The sequence below is a fragment of the Centropristis striata genome, chromosome 13 (assembly GCF_030273125.1).
Source record: "Centropristis striata isolate RG_2023a ecotype Rhode Island chromosome 13, C.striata_1.0, whole genome shotgun sequence".
Classification (NCBI taxonomy): domain Eukaryota; kingdom Metazoa; phylum Chordata; class Actinopteri; order Perciformes; family Serranidae; genus Centropristis; species Centropristis striata.
The window spans coordinates 34,798,268-34,819,761 of record NC_081529.1 but is presented as its reverse complement, the minus strand read 5'-3'; the positions used below and the strand labels follow the sequence as shown (position 1 = coordinate 34,819,761).

The 21,494-nt window shown below is 36.6% G+C and overlaps 2 protein-coding genes across 3 annotated transcripts in view; one reads left to right on the top strand and one right to left on the bottom strand.

Moving 5' to 3' along the window:
* Positions 1-21,494, bottom strand: part of prkcab (protein kinase C, alpha, b) — a 203,583-nt gene extending 182,089 nt beyond the window's left edge. For both annotated transcript variants that reach the window (XM_059347130.1, XM_059347131.1), the window contains exons 1-2: positions 21,221-21,494; positions 18,507-18,538 (exon numbers count right to left, since the gene is read on the bottom strand). In XM_059347130.1, the coding sequence (XP_059203113.1) occupies positions 18,507-18,538; positions 21,221-21,387 (199 nt within the window). In that variant the 5' untranslated portion in view covers positions 21,388-21,494. The remainder of the gene's footprint in view (positions 1-18,506; positions 18,539-21,220) is intronic.
* Positions 15,758-18,334, top strand: LOC131982622 (uncharacterized). Its single transcript, XM_059347148.1, has 5 exons — positions 15,758-15,903; positions 15,998-16,056; positions 16,990-18,091; positions 18,164-18,208; positions 18,280-18,334. The coding sequence occupies exons 1-4, from the start codon at positions 15,881-15,883 to the stop codon at positions 18,174-18,176; spliced, it is 1,197 nt and encodes a 398-aa protein (XP_059203131.1). The 5' UTR covers positions 15,758-15,880; the 3' UTR covers positions 18,177-18,208; positions 18,280-18,334.

Sequence of the window (21,494 nt, the reverse complement as noted above, 5' to 3'; positions counted from 1 at the left end):
AGCAGATGTGGACAGACTGGAATTTCTGGCCTCGAACAGAAAGCATTTTGGGCAAAACCATAATACCTATCATTGATCCGACTTCACTTTGAGCGTCCTGAGTTCTTCTTGAACGTCGACATATGTTTTTTTTTTCATGAAAAATGAAAAAATAGCTTTGTTAGAGCGATCTAAAAAAACTGTTACATCTCCCTTTTTCAGAAATCTTCCTACGTTTTTAATATGGGACCCAATGAGGCTGTTGGTGGTTTTGGTGGATCATCTGTGCGTCCTACGCCCAAACTATAACTCTGACAGCTTTACCAGAGGATTGTGAGTGAAAAGACTAATTTTCCTACGTTTCTATGTATAAATTATCTCTGTAGAGTGGAATTTGTGGCCTGGAGCGCAGTTTTCAAATTTATTTTTTGACAATTTTTTTCTCTCCCTCTACACTCTGGCGATGATGTCACATACTGTGACACGAACATTCCGTGCAATACACACCCATTATAATCTCAGAATTTCTCCAAAAATTATCATGGTCATTGAACAGGGATTGATAAAAAACTATATGACCTATCGAAACGTGGATTAATACACCGATACACAAAACTTGTGTCTACTGTTTAAAGTTTAAATGGAGTCTCTAAAATGCTGGTCCCTACAACTATTGCTGTATGGGACCTGTGCTTGGTGCGATTGCCCCGTGGCCCTTATAATGAGCTTTGCTTTTAAACTAATGGAATCTCTAACTCAAGCTTTTTTAAAAATGTTTTTTTACAATGTGTCATAGTCAAGTAGAGCAGAGAGAACACCCACAATGTTGAGCAGGAGATTAATACTTTTTACAACAAAGCAACAGGGCTTTGATGTGTTTGATAAGAATGAATCCAGAAAGTCTCGATGTGTGGAGCTCAGAGGAGCAGGAGGACCCTGGTCACGTTGTGTAAGATGCTGATTGTTTAGGGTTCCCATCAGGAGCTCTCATCTTCCAACACCCCCACACTCCTGCCTCCTGATTGGTTAATGAGGTCCACCAGCGCTCCATTGTGAGCGGAGGAAGGGATCGGCTCCACACCCACGCTGCCATTAGGCCTCGGCTATTCACAGGCATGTGTCAGCCCTCGTCATGCTAACTGACACATACATGATGTCGCCCACGGGGGTAACAAATGTCCCGGAGAGAGAGAGAGAGAGAGAGAGAGAGAGAGAGAGAGAGAGAGAGAGACCCTCATCTGTGTGCATGATAAAGATCTCATCATTATCACTTGAGGAGAAGTAAATAGTCACTGGGTTGGAAATGAGAGGAGGCATGTTGGCTGCACTTGGTATGCAAATATATATTTGAAATGCAACAACAAACCACGCTGGTTACAGTTACGGAGACGTCACCATGGAAGCAAAGAGAAAGAGCTCCGGACTTCAGAAGAACCGCAAACAACACGGAGATGATTCACGCTGACGACAAACATCTCGCCCTCTGAAATGCCCCAAAGTAGCAAAGAACATGAGAGAAGAATGTTGTTTATTATTTTCATGCACTGTTAATGGCTTCAGATTAATTTGCTGGTGCATATCATTTTTTTGTGAGTAAATCCAAAGAGTCATCACAAAACATATTACAATCATGGAGATCCGATGTGCAAGAAAGTCTAACAGAGGAAGAATGGGCTAGAGCAGGGGTCTCAGACTCAAATTACCTGGGGGCCGCTGGAGGCATGACCAAAAAAAGACACAAAATTACTGAAAAAAGATGCAAAATGACTGAGAAAAAACACTAAATTACTTAAAAAAGACACAAAATGACAAAAAAAGACATAAAATGACAAAAAAAATACACAGAATTACCAAAAAAGACACACTTTTTTTTTTTTAAAAGACCCAAAATGACACAAAAAAGACACAAAATGACAGAAAAAAACCCTAAATTACTTAAAAAAGAAACAAAATGACCAACAAAAGACACAAAATTACCAAAGAAGACACAAAATCATGAAAAAAAGACACAAAATCACGAAAAAAAGACATAAAATTACCAAAAAAAGACACAAAATGACAAAAAAGGCACAAAATGACAGAAAAAAACCCTAAATTACTTAAAAAAGAAACAAAATGACCAACAAAATGACAGAAAAAAACCTAAATTACTTAAAAAAGAAACAAAATGACCAACAAAAGACACAAAATTACCAAAAAAAGTAATTAAAGGGACCTTCCACACACAACACAGTAAAGTGCCATTGAAGTAGATGGCTGGAATGATGAGCTCAACTGAAGATTTATTTCTCTTTTCATTTTTTCTTGATTTAGTATACACATTTAGAGCTTTATAGACATGTATATGTATCTGTGTGTGTGTATATTTGCTGCCACTCTAACCATCCTGATAAATTAATATATATCCTTGAGACAGACAGAGTTAGTGAGCAGCTGGTGAAGGTGGATCAGAGCGTTTAGCAGCTAAAGAGACAGATATCTCTCCTCCACCTCTGTTTTCACTCTGCTCTCTCTCTCTCTCTCTCTTTCATCTGCTCTCTCTCTCACTCTGTTTTCTTTATCTTTGCCAAAACTCTGCAGCAAGAAGCCAGAATGTGTAAAAGTCCTCTTTGACTTCTTCATCTCCTGCACCCTCACACTTCCACCCATGCAATTGAAAACCCTCCTGTGTTTATTGAGTCCTGCACGTACGTGTTCACCTCTGCCTCCTACTCAGCCTCCTTCAAGCTCTCCACATTGTTAAATCTTCTTTAACCCTCTAGAGTCTAAAGCTCCGGAGCACGACTTCTTCATGACGTCACGACATAAAAACATTCAGCAGCATGTTTCCTGCTGTCAGCTCAACTCTAGAGTTTTGGCTTTTACACAAGTTTCCATGTTCAATTTAATGCATCAATTCTTTTTAAGCAAAGGTGGGGAAAAAGGTGTATTAACATGGTTTTATTTTTTTTGCAGAGATTTTTCTAATTTAGCTTTGTGTATTAAGCATTTGTAATGCAATCTTTTGTGTTTACTGTTTTTTTTTTTTGTATGTTTTCTGTAATTTCTTTGTGGTTTTATCTGTGTTTTTTGTTTTTCTTTTTTGGTAAATTTTTTTGGTAAATTTTTTGTTTGTTTTTTCGTGTTTTATGTATTTTTGTGTGTTTTTTTATGTGTGTTTTTTGTAATTTTTGTGTGTTTTTTGTATTTTCACTATGTTTTTGGTGTGTTTTGAAAGTGTATGTGTTTTGTAATTCTGTGTGTGTTTTTGGTTTGTTTTCGTGCTTTATGTATGTTTTTGGTAATTTTTTGTGTTTTTTGTGTGTTTTTTGTATTTTTCTTATGTTTTTGGTGTGTTTTGAGTGTGTTTGTATGTGTTTTTTGTAATTTTGTGTGTTTTTGGTTTGTTTTCTGTGTTTTATGTATGTTTTTTGTCATTTCTTTGTGTTTATTTGTGTTTTTTATGTGTGTTTTTGGACATTTTTGTGTGTTTTTTTAATTTTTTATTATGTTTTTGGTGTGTTTGTATGTGTTTTTTGTAGTTTTGTGTGTGTTTTTGTGGGTTTTTTGTGTTCAAAATGTTGATCCAGTAAGTCAAAATGAAAAAAAAATATATGGTCATATAGGTGAGGTTGTGCTGAAAACATGTCATGGTAAAGATTCTTAAGTGGTTTATACAGGCAGAATGAAAAGGAGTCAAAAACCGACAAAATAGCCCCAAACTCCAAAGGGTTAAGTAATGTGAATGCTTCGACTTCTAAGGATTAAATCTTGTTTTTCTTCTCTCAACCACCACTCCCTCCATCTCCCTCCTGTCTTGTGTCCAGACACAGAGCTCTCCTCCCAGTGACGGCTTCTCAACCCTCCAGATGGCTCAGTTATTTCCACAGACGCTCAAACTCAAAGACTAGAGAGGAAGGGGAGGCAGGGGGCTCCAACACTCAAACACATTCACTAATGCTGCTCTGACATTTGTGCAGGAATAGTTTTCCAATGGGGATTCATAATTAATAAGTCCAACCAGAAATTCAACTAATTAAAACCTATTTTTCTGTCATATTTTGATATGATTCAGCCTTTTGTCCGTGTGTAGTATTTCCTCCAGTCAAAAACTGAATTAAAATAAAACATGGCAAGTGTTGAATGCCTCTCCTGCCGTCTGTCTGCTGAACGAACAGTAAATGCAGCATAACTGCCTATAATTATTTCTGCGTCATTTAATCTCAGTAAAAACACCAATTACATCACAGTGGGGATTCCTAACAAGAAGATGGGTTTGTGGTCAGGTGTCCACCAGATAGTTGCATTATGAATAATTCATATTTTTGCAGTTTAGGGGGAAAAAAACATGCAAATTTACTGGATTAAAGTGGCAAATCTACAAGAAAAAAAATTGAAGATTTAAGAGATTTAAAGTGACAAATCTGCGCGGAAAAAGTCACAGATTTACAAGCAAAAAGTGAAAGAAAAGCAACTTTTTTTCTCGCAGATTCACCACTTTAAATCTCATAAATCTGTCAAATCTACTAGAAAATTAATAAAAAAGACACAAAATGACCAAGAATAGATGTAAAAATGACCAAAAAAGGCACAAAATGACCAAAAACAGATCTGAAAATGACTAAAAAAGACACAAAATGACCCAAATAGATGTAAGAATGACTAAAAAAGACACAAAAGGACCAAAAATAGATGTAAAAATGAATAGAAAATACACAAAATGACCAAAAATAGATGTAAAACCGAGTAAAAAAGAAACAAAATGACCAAAAACCGATATTTTTTTCCAAACAAATGTACCTTTAGTTGTACCAGGCATTAAAATAAACAAGAAAAAATGAAGAAAACAAGGTGGTTTAATATTTTTTCCCATGACTGTACACTTTTACTATCACAGAGAATTAAACTGAGCGACTTTTTTTCTAGTAGATTCACCACTTTAATCTCCTAAATTTATTTCTCAAAATATTACCCCCTCCCCCGGGTCCATATGTTTTTTTTATTTACACATTCTGGCTATATGTAATATCCTCCAATATTCTCTAGGGTTGACATTTAGAATTTGCAAGTATTTCAATGAGTGCCCTATTAAGGGTTAAAAACCCGATAGACCCCATCAGAGCCAAACAACAGAACCTTATACAATGTATATGGGTGGTTGACGTGAACTCAAATTCAAAGTGAAAAAAATAATAATTCAAAAATATATGTCAAATGATATATAATTATATTCCCTTATATGTGAATAATTCAAAACTGAATGTGTCCATTTCTAATTCTTTACATATTATTCACTTTTTGGTGTGGTAGTCCTAAAATGTGTCCACCGGTGCAACACAATAAAGAATGTCATTATTTAATTCAGAGAATGTTGGACAGATAAGATTGATAAGCCAAAGGCATATTAGTTTGTCCCAATTATATTTCCACATCAAACATACCCCCAAAAAATTCAGAATTATGTTATTTATATACTATAAGATGTACACATAGAGACTTCACCCAAATGCCTGGGTTACGTTCATTATAATTGGTATAAAACCCAAGGAATCTTCATTTCATCCTTATAGCTGCATAGTGATGATAACATTATTGTACTATCCCACACTTTTTACATACATTTTTCTTTAAAATACCTTTTCCACTCACAATTCAATTTGTTGCACCACAGGACATTCCGTTGCACCATTGGACAACAGAGTACTAGTATGCCCATGTCGTGTACAAAGTCAAATTAATTATCAAACATTGTCAAATTTACTTTCTGCGTCTCTCTCTCAGGAAGTTCTCTTTCCTCTCAGGATCTTCATTCAGCCTCTCCCTAAACTTCCTAGACCTTTCTTTGGTGGTCATTTCAGCCTCTCACTTTCAACATGGAAATCAAACTAGCTTTAACAAAACAGGGAAGGAGATGTTATGTTTGACTAGGATGTCCCCTAGGGGTAAAATATATAATAGGAAGAGGATGGGACCTAGTATAGAGCCCTGAGGGACCCCACAGGTGAGGGGGGCAACAGAGGAGAAGAAATCCCCAAGCAGGACAGAGAAGCTCCCGTCAGCCAGGTAGGACGGGCCATCCAAATGTGGCCGTCCATTAACCTCCATTCATATTTTAGACTCGGATTATATCTCTTTTGCATATTAAAACTAATTTTTCAATAAAACTTGTAATACAAAAAATGTTTGTTTACATGTTTGCTTTCACTATGTTAATTTTCATTATGATAGGAGTAAAGGAAAAAAATAAGTGAAACTGACTTCATGTTGTACTATAGGACAGTGCGTTTCACCAGTGGACATTTTCGAAATCAATGCTAGTTTGCGGACTAGCTATATGAGAGACATTCTTCATCCTGAGTAACAGTGTTAAGGTTTACATTATTTTCAATTATCAATCAATGTAAATTGATAAAAATATTCAGATCAATACTTAAACTGCGTTGTACCAAAGGACTACCTTAAGACGACCAGTTCCAACACTGCACGGAAATAGTAATATTATGAAAATATTTGAGACAGAACTGATCTTGTGTGCAGTCCACCTGCTCCAGAGATGTCTTCTGTCCTTCCTGATTCTGGAAGGACCCCTCTCAGTAATGGGGTGGTCACATTAATGCCTGTTTTATATCTACATAATGCCGTTGCTCCAGGAGGACACCAGTTTTGCGGACAAAATGTAATGTGTCATAATAACTCTACATAGGGACCTTAACACTTATATCCTCTAGATTCATTAAGTAAACACTTGTAAGACATGCATTCAAGTATTTTAATGTATTTAGATTAATTTTTCATTAAATTACAGTTGTTTTAAGATAAGTAATGCTACCTAGTACAGTTGCACCGGTGGACAAATGTCATGTTCAAAACAGAATATTTGCATAGTTGAAGAACGATACTCATTGTTTGCAGATGGATTAGATGTAGAAGAATGAACTGCATATTAAAACATTACTTTTAATGAAATATTATCAAATTTGAGTAATATTTGTCACTGGGAACACAAAAATTGAGCGTCACGTCAACCACCCATATCAAATACACTTATACACCAATGTACTGTACAGTTGTTATGTAAGATAGAATTTTCCACAAGGTTTTTAATGATATTGTGTTGAGTCACATCTTGTAGACTCCCTATGGTGAGCAGAAATAAAGTAGGTTACAGTGAAGGTACAGCAATTCCAAGAAATAGCAATAACTGCAAGGCCCCTGAACAGAGAGGTATTACATATAATCTTTTCTATTAAGTGACTCAGTCGTCTGTAACTCTGCAACATGCGTCCCACATCCATAAGTGCAGAGATGCACACGTCACCTTTGCTACCTTGAACATTAAAAAGGTGCAGCAGTCACCAAGCTGCCAGCAGCAGGGGTTCTGTCCTCCACCCACACACACATCCTTTAGTAATAAAGACGTTTCCACTCTAGCGTCAGGTGTTGTGCAGTGGAGGTGGCTGATCACTGGAGAGTAAACAGAAAAAAGATGCTATCTGGCTTTTCAATGCACAGCAGGAAGCTGCAGACAACCCTTGATCTGCCCACGCCTGACAAACAATAAAGTCCTATCAGCCGTGCAGGGGAAGACTTTCCTGTTTCCGTTTCCCACCTTTCTAATAAGGTGAAGAAGCCTCATTATTCTGATTCTGCACCCTTTGTCACCTTTAGCAGCACAAATACGACTTCCTCACAAACACAAGCGTGGAGCTAAAACAACCCAGTTATCATAACACAGGTTGGAAAAATGGAAGAAGATAACTTCTTCTACGCTTCATTTTAAGATGAAGTGCATTTTGAAATTGGAGAAATGTAAAAATGACCGAAAAAGACACAAAACAACCAAAATAGATGCAAAAAATTGACCAAAAATGACACAAAATTATCAAAATAGACACATATTGACCAAAAATACATGTAAAAATTACCAAACAACAAAAAAACAGATGCAAAAATGACCAAAATAGATGCAAAAATGACACAAAATGATCAAAATAGACACAAATTGACCAAAAATACATGTAAAAATTACCAAACAACAAAAAAACGGATGCAAAAATGACCAAAATAGATGCAAAAATGACACAAAATGATCAAAATAGACACAAATTGACCAAAAGTGCATGTAAAAATTAGCAAACAACCAAAAAACAGATGCAAAAATTACCAAAATAGATGCAAAAATGACACAAAATGATCAAAATAGACACAAATTGACCAAAAATACATGCAAAAATTACCAAACAACCAAGAAACAGATGCAAAAATGACCAAAATAGATGCAAAAATTACACAAAATTGAATAGCCTGCATTTATTAATTAATTAATATTATAGTTTTTGATTTTACAAAGGACATGTTTATTTACACTAATTATTGTGTAATTATCAGACCGCCATTACATTTTACATCTGCTATCTGGCTTTTCAATGCACAGCAGGAAGCTGCAGACAACCCTTGATCTGCCCACGCCTGAGAAACAATAAGGTCCTATCAGCCGTGCAGGGGAAGACTTTCCCGTTTCTAATAAGGTGAAGGAGCCTCATATTCTGATTCTGCACCCTTTGACACCTTTAGCAGCACAAATACTTCCTCACCAACATCACATGAAGCATTTGAGTTAGGGGTGAGCCACATCATATCATTCATGATTATACCGGTATATTTTTTTTATGGGTAAAAAAAATACATATCATTCAATTCAATTCAATTCAATTCAACTTTATTTATAGAGCGCATTTCATGCACAAGGCAGACTCAATGTGCTTCACAATATACATAATTACAGTTGAAAAACAAAACAAAACAGAACAACAGAAAACAAGCAAATACAAACAATTAGAAAAAAAAATAAAATAAAAAAAAAATAAAATAAAATAAGATCAATTACAAATTAATTGACGAGTGCAGGTAGACAAGCTATGCCATATTCACCACATACACACTTACTTACTCACACATGTGCACCCACTCCCACAACCACACGCACACGTACACAGTTCAACCGAATGCTGTTGAAAAAAGATTGGTTTTTAATCTGTTTTTAAAAATGGCTACTGATTTGGCATGTTTAACTGAGTCAGGCAGGGTGTTCCACTTTCGCGGGGCATAAACACTAAAAGCTGCTTGTCCTTCTTTGGATCTGGTGTGAGGGATGAGTAAGTTGCATGATATCATGATATTAGCAACATTCCTACTTCTTGACGTAGTGGCGTTTGGGTTTCCCATTAATGACCTAGACTGTGGCGTCCCGCTATCGTCTCATGTGCTGCGCTAACGTCACATTTCAAGCTACTGAAAGTATATCTAATAAAACTGACCCCCTAGATAGTTTTTAATTTTATTTTTTTTATTAGTTTATTTAAAAGGGGACAGTGCAATTTCATAAAACACATGATTACATATGGTTTAAAAAAGCCAGAATTAGCCAGAAGGCTAGTTTTCATCTGTAGTCCCCTGGCCATGATGTAAAAAAGCAGAGAATTACGAAACAAAAAACAAACAAAAAAAAACACGTACAATATACAAAATACATATGCAAACACTTACGGTACAATTTAAAAAAAAAGTCAGGAGTAATTTTTTTTGTATTTGGCAACTGTTGATATTTGCAATTTACACTACATTTAGATTTAGGATTTATTTTTATTTTGTTGTACGATTTTTATTTATTTATACAGACTAAAAAAATAATTTTCCATATATTTTTCAGTATTTTTTAATATCGTCAAGAATATCGTTATCGCAAAAATACTCTGAAATATCATGATAATCCTTTAGGGCCATATCGCCCAGCCCTAGTCTGAGTGTACATTCCTGCCTTTGATCTTAAAGTTTCACATCTTGAGCTTTATGCATGAATAACAAACTGTACTCACAGAAGGAAATATGTGCATTGATTTACACTCATAGTAATAAATATTTCAGGGAAAAATCTGTTACATATATTAACAATCATACATCCCGTTGCTCCATAGTGTTATCAACAATGCAGAAGCCATTATGCATCCATCCCATGAAGAAAAAAGAACCCCATACATCCAGTCCTCCAGGGATTATCCCACATGGCTCTCTAAAAAGAAACGCATCCCTTATTCACAAGAAAAACATCAAGCGTCCTGTGGACATCCAAGAACATGCATCTCTCAGCCCACTTCCATGATGCGTTCATGGTCAAGCTCCTCTGTCAGACAGTTCAGCCTGAAAACAATACACCTGAGAAAAAATGGATGCAGTCTATTCTGGAGTATTCTCTTCCCCTTGCTATCTATTTTGCAGGGACACGAGCTGTATCCCAAATTCAAGGAGGGATTCTCAAACGGCTGATTTTCGAAGGATTCTACGTCACCGACAGTCGAAGGACTGTAAATAAACGAAGGAATCACAGATTTACGAGCAAAAAGTGAAAGAAAAGCAACTTTTTTTTCTCGCAGATTCACCACTTTAAATCTCTTAAATCTGGCAAATCTACTAGAAAAAATAGACACAAAATGACCAAAAATAGATGTAAAAATGACCAAAAAAGGCACAAAATGACCAAAAACAGATCTGAAAATGACTAAAAAAGACACAAAATGACCCAAATAGATGTAAAAATGAATAAAAAAAAGACACAAAATGACCAAAAATAGATGTAAAAATGAATAAAAAAAGACACAAAAGGACCAAAAATAGATGTAAAACCGAGTAAAAAACAAACAAAATGACCAAAAACAGATCTGAAAATGAATAAAAAAAGACACAAAATGACCAAAAATAGATGTAAAAATGAATAAAAAAAGACACAAAAGGACCAAAAATAGACGTAAAACCGAGTAAAAAAGGCACAAAATGACCATTAACAGATATTTTTCCAACCTTTAGTTGTACCAGGCATTAAAATAAACAAGAAACGGCCCAACGTCCAAGACAGAGTCCTTCTTCTGCCCAAATTCCAAGCAATATGCATTTAAATATATACGTATTTTCAGTTTACACTGAATGTTGTCACATAACTTACAAAACGTGTGTTCAAAGTCAAGCAAAACATAAACATAAACAAATGCCAGAATATTTAGCTAAAGATAATAAACGTCATCTTGACACATTGCCAGTTCAGTGCGTCTCAGTCGGCTAAAGTTATTGTTAATTCATTTCTATGCGTCAGATGATGATGTATTACGTGCAAAGTATACGTAGCGATGCCATTCAGAGAGTTATACGTGTTTATTGTGTTAACAGGGATCGACAGTCTGCTTTTATCCGTTATTCTGTGAAGATTCAACTTCAACATCTTCTTCCATTTCCACAAATATGTGTCAGAGTGCTAGGGAATAGTGTCCCCTAGTAATCCCACAGTGCTTTTAAAAAATATCCCATCTTCTTTTCATTTATTTTAAATTAAATTTTGTTTTGTTTTTTGTTTTCTTTGTTACCTTTGTCAATTTTGTCAATTCTGTATTTTATTGCACTTTCTTGCACTTTTATGTGAAGCACTTTGGTGCGGCTCAGCCGTCTGTAAATGCGATATATAAATAAATCTGACTTGACTTAACTTGACTCGATGCCGTAGCAACGTCATGTCCGAACTGGTTTTGAAATTGTGGCGCTGAATTTAAGCAGGACGTCCAGTTACACAATGACACACACCTGCACACTGAAGGCTCCATTTGTGCGTTATTACAGTGAAAGGAAGGATCCTCGACTTTGGGATACAGCCTGTGTTTCAGCAGAGTTAATTAAAACCACAGATCTCTCACTGCAGCATCACTCTGTTACATGACCCTGCAGAATGACACTAGTTGGCATGCTAACAAACACATGCTAGCACCAGGGTTGATTGGTTGATTGAAAAAGTTCAATATTTTTACAATCTGCTTCTACTCATTGGACACAGTATAATCTAAGGCAGGGGTGTCAAACTCTGGCCCGCGGCCAAATTTGGCCCGCAGTGTAATTTTATTTGGCGAGGCAATACCAAATGATTATCTTATTATTGTACTATAAAAGCTGACCCACCGGTATTATATGGCGCATTTACCGCTAATACTAGATTTATTATTGTTATTTTATTTTTAAATTGTATTAACCTGTTGAAAAACTTTATTTTGATATTTAAATCAGAAGGATGCAAATAGCAAAGAGGCATACGATTTTTTATTTAATTTTTATTTAATAAATTAATGACATTGATGTGTTTTTTATTTGAAATTTGATTTTGCATGTCTGCACTATTTAGTTATATATTGTATGTGTATAAGCGTTGCTGGTTCCATATTTAATGTTAAAGCAAAACATGTTTGGTATATATTAAAAGGTTTATTTGTTCAATGTTGGCCCGCGATTTTATTCAAGTTTTAAATTTTGGCCCATTGTGTATTTGAGTTTGACACCCCTGATCTAAGGCCTTGTAAATGCACAGCAGCTCTACAGATCAATCACACTGCAACATATCTAACTTTAACATAAAACTTGTCATTTCCAGAGACTTTTTTCCTCCTTCCAATATTTCACGATTTATTTTACATTATATTTTTTGTGCCATTTCATGTGCATGGCCCTTACTGATGACCTAATCTTAATTTCCCCACTGGTTTCATCTTGGTCTCCTTTACTCCTCGCCCCATTACTTTTCCTTTCTCCCCTTTAGCTGACACAGTATCAGATGTCTGGAGGGAAATGTTACACTAGCAAAGATGGTGGTGGCTGCAGGGTGTTGATTTCAGAAGCACAAGAGAATCTAATATGACCTTTTGACTGTTAACATGTGCAAAACGCTACATCAGATCACAGAAAGATGTTTTTCAGATAAGCAAAATTAGAAAATATTTCAGTATAAACACACATTGGGCCTCATTCATGAAACGTTAGTAGATTTGTGCGTAGATTTGCACATAAAAGCCTACGCTACTAAAAACCTACTCCGGATTCATGAACGCCGCGGGAAACTCAGATCTGATCGTAAACACGTGTGTATGATCATGAATGCCAATCCATCGTAAGGTGGCAGCGCGCTCCCGATAAACAGCAATTAGCATGAACCCCGCCCATGAATTGCTAATGACCACCATATAAGGAGGTGTGTAGAGGCATCCTGTCAACCTGTCAGTCATGGCACAAAGAAAAAAAGAACGAGAAAGAAAAAAGAATTTTTCCGAAGCGGAGATTGAAGTTATTTTGGGAGAAGTGGAGTCCAAAAAAAAAAATTTATTTTCATCTGTTAGTAGTGGTGTGACAGGGACAGGCAAAGCGAAAGCGTGGAGGGAGGTGACGGACGCAGTAAATGTGGTTTCTGTAGTGCAAAGAACTACGTCCGAGGTTAAACGTAAATGGTTTGACATTAAACTTGACGCAAAGAAACGCATTAGCGCACACAAAAAAAGTACATCTGCCACAGGAGGAGGACGCTCAGAGTCCAAATACCCCGTTGGTGCGCTCTACAACGGCCCGAGTAGCCGCGTGCGCCTCATTGTATGCTCCTGTGGTGTCTGCGGGCTGGCCAGTGGGGTCATAAGCCACGGCGTCAGTGGGTAACCCCTATCCCCTATGGATATAGAAAGGTAAGTCCATATATAACACACACATGTGATTATGCAGGCTATATTCTTACCAATGAGCCAGCCGTCTCTCACAGCTCCATCCTCCAAACGCGTGCCAACTGCGCAATTACGCAGGATGAATGCGTCATGCGTCCCACCGGGCCACCGTGCCACAACGTTTAACAACACACACTTTGCGTCACAGATCAGTTGCACATTCACGGAATGAAAGTTTTTCCGGTTAATGTAAGCAAATGCATCACCGGATGGAGCCTTGATGCGTACGTGTGTGCAGTCTATGGCACCGATAACACCTGGCATGTTTGCAACTGCGCTGAACCCCTGCATTACTTCTGTCTGCCGTTGTGCGCCGTATGGAAATTGGATATACTCTGGCATTAATTTAATGATACCTCTGAGAACTGCAGGCAGGATGCGTCAATTTACATAGATAATTCACAATTATGAGTTTAATCTGAATCTTAATCCCGCCAATTGCCAACTAATTTAACTAAATATGTTATATTTTTAATCGTTTGCCATGTTTATATCACATGTTTCAAAGGCATCTGCGTATTGTGTACATAACAGAACGCATTATGAATTAAAATTGTAATTTCCAACAGTGACGAGCATTATTTATATGCGTTCTTAAATTTACACAAGCACTACGTGTGGTCAGCAGCATGTGTAGATTTTGTTAGTAGCTACGAAAAGATCGGAGCTACTAAAATATTGATGAATGCGGAGATGCACGTAAATTTCCGTCTGCGAACGGTTTACACACAAATTCGTTCTGCTCACGTTTCATGAATGAGGCCCATTGAGTTTACATGGATGACTTTTCCCACACTTATGCTGGGCTGACACTAAAAACTGAAAGTCTTTAGTAAATCTAGGAGTTTTACTGGAGTCACGGCGCTCCGTCATCTCCATTGTTAAGTTTAAGGTAGTAATCTGTTTCATATCAGTCTTTTCAGTGACAGCAGCCAGAGGTGGACAGACTGGAATTTCTGGCCTCGAACAGAAAGCATTTTTGGCAAAACCATAATACCTATCATTGATCCGACTTCACTTTGAGAATCCTGAGTTCTTCCTGAACATCTACATATGTTTTTTTTTTTAAGAAAAATGAAAAATAGCTTTGTTAGAGCGATCAAAAAAAAACTGTTACATCTCCCTTTTTCAGAAATCTTCCTGCATTTTTAATATGGGAGCCAATGAGGCTGTTGGTGCGTGTTGGTGGATCATCTGTGCGTCCTACGCCCAAACTATAACTCTGACAGCTTTACCAGAGGATTGTGAGGGAGAAGACTAATTTTCCTACGTTTCTATGTATAAATTATTTCTGTAGAGTGGAATTTGCGGCCTGGAGCACAGTTTTCAAATTTATTTTTTGACAGTTTTTTCTCTTCCTCTACACTCTGGCGATGATGTCACACACTGTGACACGAACATTCCGTGCAATACACACCCATCATAATCTCAGAATTTCTCCAAAAATGATCATGGTCATTGAACAGGGATTGATAAAAAACTATATGACCTATCGAAACGTGGATTAATACACCGATACACAAGACTTGTGTCTACTGTTTAAAGTTTAAATGGAGTCTCTAGGTGAAATTATGCCGGAGGAGTAGACGTTTAAAAATCTCCAATTATTGTTCTTTTTCGCTCATTTTTTTTCACCCGTCCCATTCATTTCAATGCAAAATTTTGGGCAGTTTTGTATTCTGTAGAGAAAAGTAATAGCACACCGATCCTGATCAAACCGCACGTTTTGAAATATAATTAGGGCCACGGGGCAATCGCACCAACACTGGTCCAATACAGCAATAGCTGTAGTGCAATAGCAATATTGCTATTGTTATACTATTACTATATACTATTGTTATACTGTGGATTTTTTCTTCTTCCCGTTTTTCTTCTTCCTCTTCCGGAGACAATTTCGTCCCGCTACTAGTCCTACAACTTGAAGAGTTGCAGGACAAATTACATATCAAAACGTGCAATCTAGTTGTAGTCTTGTAAATAGTTTCCCTGCAAGATTGACAGTCTGTCTAAAATCTCAGTGTGAGACTAAAAACTATAACACTTGCCTTTAGATGTGAGCAGGTGTGACACAATAGTTATCCAGAAGTATTTTCCAAATTCCAAATAAGTCTTCTGATGTTTAGGTAGCACTAGTCAATGGGTGGTGTTGACAGGCCTCCACACCTGTTAACAATCGGCCCACTAATTGCTGTATGAGCAGCTGTTGCTAATGGGCTCGTTAGGTAAGAAACAGATATAAAGGAGACACAGAAGATCAGAGGTTACTCTCAAGTCCAGTCAGTCCCAGTGAAGTGCTTGTTTCAAACCATAGCTTCTGAAGAGTACAGGCTGCTGCTTTTCAGTTAACTGCCATGGCTCTTGGACTCCTTTTGTGGTATGTTTCATTGATGCTGAGCTTTTCTTTACACCTCATCTGTTTTAATGGATAGGTTTTAATCAGGTTTTTGTTCTTTACTGGCCTTTTGCAGGGTTTCCTGGATTTGTTTTTTGCTGTTTGGCTTCAGCTCTGGATTGCCAGCCACAAGAGGTAAGTACTTTAATTACCACTTCAAGCCTCAGGAATATTTGTTTCACCTTAAGGCAGGACACTAAAGGCAAATTTGGGATTTAAAACATTTTTTTTGCTTCCATAGGATCCAAAATACCCTATTGTACTTTGTCTATACTGCCTTATAAAGCCTAGCTGCAGTAACTACGCAAAGGTTAAAACTGAGAAATTGCTTTAATGTTTTTTTTTTTTTAACTGGCCAGCAAAATGGGTTATAGGTGGGTTAGTGATATGACACTTCTACATTTATTTGTTGTTTTTATGATTTATTTGACCTTTAACCCCAAAAATATAGCTACTGCACTCAGGTTTTGCTGTAAAAGTTTGATTGCAGTAACTTTAATGTGTTCTTTCAACTTTTATATTAGTGAATAAACATTTTCAAATTGATTCCACACAACCGTTTCTGTTTGGGTATTTTTTTCCGTTAACTATTGGTATTGCTTTTTTAATTCTAGGTAACTATAATAACCTTGCCCTTAACATTGATTCATAACATTGACTAAAAATGTCAAATCTCCTGTTAAATCCTTTGACTCCTGTCAAACTTAAACATGAACCACTGCTTTACCCAATGTTCAGATTTGCACATTTAATGACATGCCTCATATAACTTCAGATCTTTAAATATATTAAATCAGGCATTTCTCAAGGTTGTAGTTTTGGATTTTTGTTTAGTATTAATTTTAATTTGTGTTCAAATTCAGTTTTTAGTGTGACAAAGATGGAAACAAAGGACATTTTCACTATAATTTGTTTATTTTGTAACCTCAAAATACAGTTTCAGTTTTCGTTTTTGAAAAACTTGTTTTAATTTCAGTTGAATTAATTTTTTTTTTTATTCTACTTTCCGTTTACTATAACCTTGGTGTTTCCCCTTTTATTCACCTGTTGCGTCTCCTCATTTTCCAGGTCATGGCTATCCTCATAAGTCTGACTACCGTAACATCGGCGCCGATACCGATGACGACGCTCTGATGTTTGACGACAGCACCTGGCAAGAATCAGACCACCAACCCAGTGATCCAAACTACAAACCTGCAGCTGCACAATGGCCAGAACCTGCTGCACCGCCACAAAGCCTGCCCAACAACCCCAGTCCTCCTGAGGTGGAGAGGCCAGTTACTGGAGGTTCTGGATACTGGGGCAAACCTGAGACCCTGCAGCCCTCAATCCCCTCCAGCCCAAACTACAGGCCAGCTGTCCCCGTAAAGCCTCAACCAGGTCCTGTAAAGCCTCAATCGGGTGGCGTCTCTACTGTTTTTGTGCAACCATCTTCCAGTTTTGTATCCCAACAGCCTTCCCAAGACCAGGACTCAAACTCCGGCTCCAGTGGAAGTGGCTCAACCTTTACTCGTCTCGTCTACGAGGACGTTTTTCAATATCCATCTGAGAACAAACCTGAACCAGCTGCTTCTACAAACCGTATGCCTGCACCTCCAGCTGGTGTTTCGACTGCTTTTGCACGTCCAACAACCCATGTATCTGCACCATCCTCTGGATTTCAACAGCCTGAGCCTGTTTACAATGTGGCTGGTACGTCAGTTTCTGTTTCCCCGAACCAGGACTACAAGGAAGAGTTTCGTTATCCATCTAGAATCGCTGGACCTTCTGGTACTGCACAAGGGTACAACCAGGGTAATTATATGAGACCGCCTACATCTCCAGCTGGTGTTTCTACTGCTTTTGCACCATCCTCTGGCCAGGGTACCTACAGGAGACCCTCATCCCAAAGTTTCCCAAATATAGGAAAGTACTTTGAGTCTCGGTTTCCACAAAAACCAGCAATCAGCAAGCAAAAGGTCACTAAAACAGTGAGTGAACCGAGCCTTCCTCCCCTGCTGCCCCGTCGAATCTATATTGTCCAGTCCAGAAATGGCTACCAGCGAGCCAGGTACCTCCACACCGCCACCAGCTACACCCAGCCCACACACCCCATCGTCATGATGCCTATAAGAGCAAAGGCTGTTAAGGGTAAAGCAGCTGCCCCAAAGGGCGTGAAGAACCCTCAGAGGTATGTCGACAACTTCAAACGTCACGAAGCTTCACTTGTCTGGAACTCTACCTGATCATATTTACATTTCAGGACCAACTGGTAACCAACATGGCTGCTAATGCATCAAAGTTGCAGGTAAATGTTTAAATTAAAATGCACATTTCAAAGTAAAACATCTGTCAAATATTAACCTGATTTCTTTGCAGGATGAAGAAATTAACCCCACCAAGAAATAAAAAATAAAGCTTTTGAAAATTTTAACCGTCTGCTGTCTGTGTATGCTTTGTTACAGAAGATGTTGCAGATCAAGCTTTCAATCTCTCAAACTGAGCTTTAGCAGAATGAATGGAACATAAAAACTGGATTTTAGAAAGATGACAAAACTTTTTTTTTTTTATTTATATAATGCACTGAATGCATGCATGTGGCTTACCTTGGCATTGAAATCCTTGTTTCCCAAATCCCCTGCAACAAGAAACACCATAGCAGAATTAGTAGTGCTTTATCCTGCCTCAATAGATGCAAAGATCAAAGTTTCTGGACCTGGTTAATGCCATGAATTTAAAATATTGACGCTGAATCTTAAGCTGTTTTAGATCCCAATTAGCTCTTGCACATCAGCATCTATTCTTCTTGGGGTCTATCATCATATAAGTGACAAATACAATGTAGAAATACACAGAATTGATAAAAGACATGACATACATTATATGAATACATAACATAAAGCAAAGAACACAGACAATACATAATTACATTTCACAAAACATGGTTGACATCACAACACAAAGACAGCTGCACACTGCAAAAAGGTGTCTGAAAACACTAAATCTGAAGGAAATTATCTTGCTGCATGGACAGCAATGATTTCTTAAATTAACATGTTGAACGCTTAAAATAAGAAATTAAAGCTGCAAGCAGCGATGAACTGGCCTGAGCAGAGTGCACTTTATTTGTTTCTTACCAAGATAAAAAACTTTAGATTTCGAAGTGTTATCTTTTGAAACATGCTTTTTTTTTTTTTCTAGATTTAACAATCTTAATTTAAGAAATCTTGTAAAGTGAAATTCTGTCCATGTAGCAAGATAATTTCCCTCAGATTTACTGTTATCTTTTTAGACACACCTTTTTTGCAGTGTATCAATTAAAGTTTATATTATTGACTTAAGCTATATAGGTTTAATTTAGTAACATAAGGGAGTTAGTTCCACTGCATTACTATATATATATATATATATATATACATTGAATCATATTCTTGGATCTTGGTAAAGTGAAACAATCTCCAGCTGCCTTGTTGAATAATTATGTTCCTCTGAACTTAGACACATTTCTATTAAGAGATGATTTTGTTATGTCATTCTTAATAAAAACCATTAGTAATGACAAATCCAGTTTTTACTTCTAACCAGCCTAATGAGCTGTTACAAGTCTGAGAGCACTAAAATGTGATTAAGCAAAGGGAATGCTAACGACATTTAAGGGACCAAGTGACTGCAAACTCATCACGTTTAGGTTATTAACATAGTAAACTTGCTGAAGAACCACAAAAAGCATTGCAATAGTTGCTTTTTATAAAATAAAAACCTAATTTTCAAATTTTCCACTTACAGGTACATCTCAAAAAATTTGAATATCACTGAAAAGTTCAGTATTTTTTTTCGATCATTTCTGAAAGTGAAGTGTGAAGTAACTTTGATTTTGATGAAATTCTGAAATTGCCATTTTTTATTTTTTGTTGTGATGTACTTCCTGGTACGTAACTATGACGACCCACAGAAATTAATAAAAAATTCTAAAAAAATAAAACATTTCAGAAAGTGAAACTCGTATATTATATATCATATATCATTATGCATAGAGTTAAATATTTCAGGCCTGTTTTTCTTGTAATTTTGATGATTCTGGCTTAGAGATGATGAAAACATAAAAGTGTCTCGGTATAAAATGAGGATATTGATCAGAAGTTGAATATGTGAGTCCACAGTTGGTATTTTGTGGTTTTTTTGGGTCATTTATGCATCTGTTTGGTCATTTGATGTATTTTCTTTATGTTGTTTCTCTTGGTAATTGTATGTCTTTTTGGCCATTTTTGTGTCTAGGTACATCTCAAAACATTAGAATATCATGAAAAAGTTCAATATTTTTGTCAATCATTTCAGAAAGTGAAACTCATACATTATATAGATTCATTACACATAGAGTGAAATATTTCAAGCAGGTTTTTCTTGTAATTTTGATGATTCTGGCTTAGAGATAATGAAAACACGAAACTCTGTCTCAGAATAAAATGAAAATATTGATCAGAAGTTGAATATGTGAGTCCACAGTTGGTATTTAGTGTCTCTTTTGGTAAATATATGTCTCTTTTTGGTCATTTTATGTATTTTCTTTGTTATGTTGTGTCTCTTGGTAATTTTATGTCTTTTTTGGCCATTTTTATGTCTTTTTTTGGGTCCTTTTGTATCTATTTTTGTGTCTTTTTTTTACACAGGTACATCTCCAAAAATTAGAATATCATGAAAAAGTTCAATATTTTTTGTCAATCATTCCAGAAAGTGAAACTCATACATTATATAGATTCATTACACATAGAGTGAAATATTTCAAGCAGGTTTTTCTTGTAATTTTGATGATTCTGGCTTAGAGAGAATGAAAACACAAAACTCTGTATAAAATGAGAATATCGATCAGAAGCTGAATATGTGAGTCCTAGAATTATAATAATTAGAATATTGTGAAGAAGTTCAATTTTGGAGTCCACAGTTGGCATTTTGTGTCTCTTTTGGTAAATTTATGTCTCTTTTTGGTCATTTTTTTGTCTTTTTAGTAATTTTTGTGTCTTTTTGTGTCATTTTTGTATCCATTTTTGTGTCTTTTTATTAAACACAGGTACATCTAAAAAAATAGAATATGAAAAAGTTCAATATTTTTTGTCAATTATATCAGAAAGTGAAACTCATACATTATATAGATTCATTACACATAGAGTGAAATATTTCAAGCAGGTTTTTCTTGTAATTTTGATGATTCTGGCTTAGAGATAATGCAAACATAAAACATTTTTATGAAATAAAAAGCAACCATCAAAGTGAGAGAGGTCGGACAGACAGACAGACAGACAGACAGGTGTGCATTAAAGCTTACCATATGAAGTCTGTACAGTGGCTGCAGAACGTCGGCTGCTTGAAAAACCTCGCAGTAAATTTGTGGTTTTTCACTTCATGCACGTTTTTCTGTCGCAGGGCACCTTTACGCGCAAAACGGTTCCCAACCCCAGCCGAGTCATTATAGTGCAGAAGATGATCAGCCATGATGTGGGCAAACAAAACAAAACTACGCGTCCACAACTTGGTGTTGTCCCCGACCGGTCTGTATCAGGTCCTGGTCTCGTCACAGCTCTGGACAAAGAGTCGGTGTG

Bases quoted from the DNA above. Each gene is read 5' to 3' on its own strand.
- LOC131982622 (XM_059347148.1), top strand. From the start codon at position 15,881: ATGGCTCTTGGACTCCTTTTGTG. The intron at 15,904-15,997 runs GTATGTTTCATT...GGCCTTTTGCAG, and splicing joins GCTCTTGGACTCCTTTTGTG to GGTTTCCTGGATTTGTTTTT. The intron at 16,057-16,989 runs GTAAGTACTTTA...CTCATTTTCCAG, and splicing joins TGGATTGCCAGCCACAAGAG to GTCATGGCTATCCTCATAAG.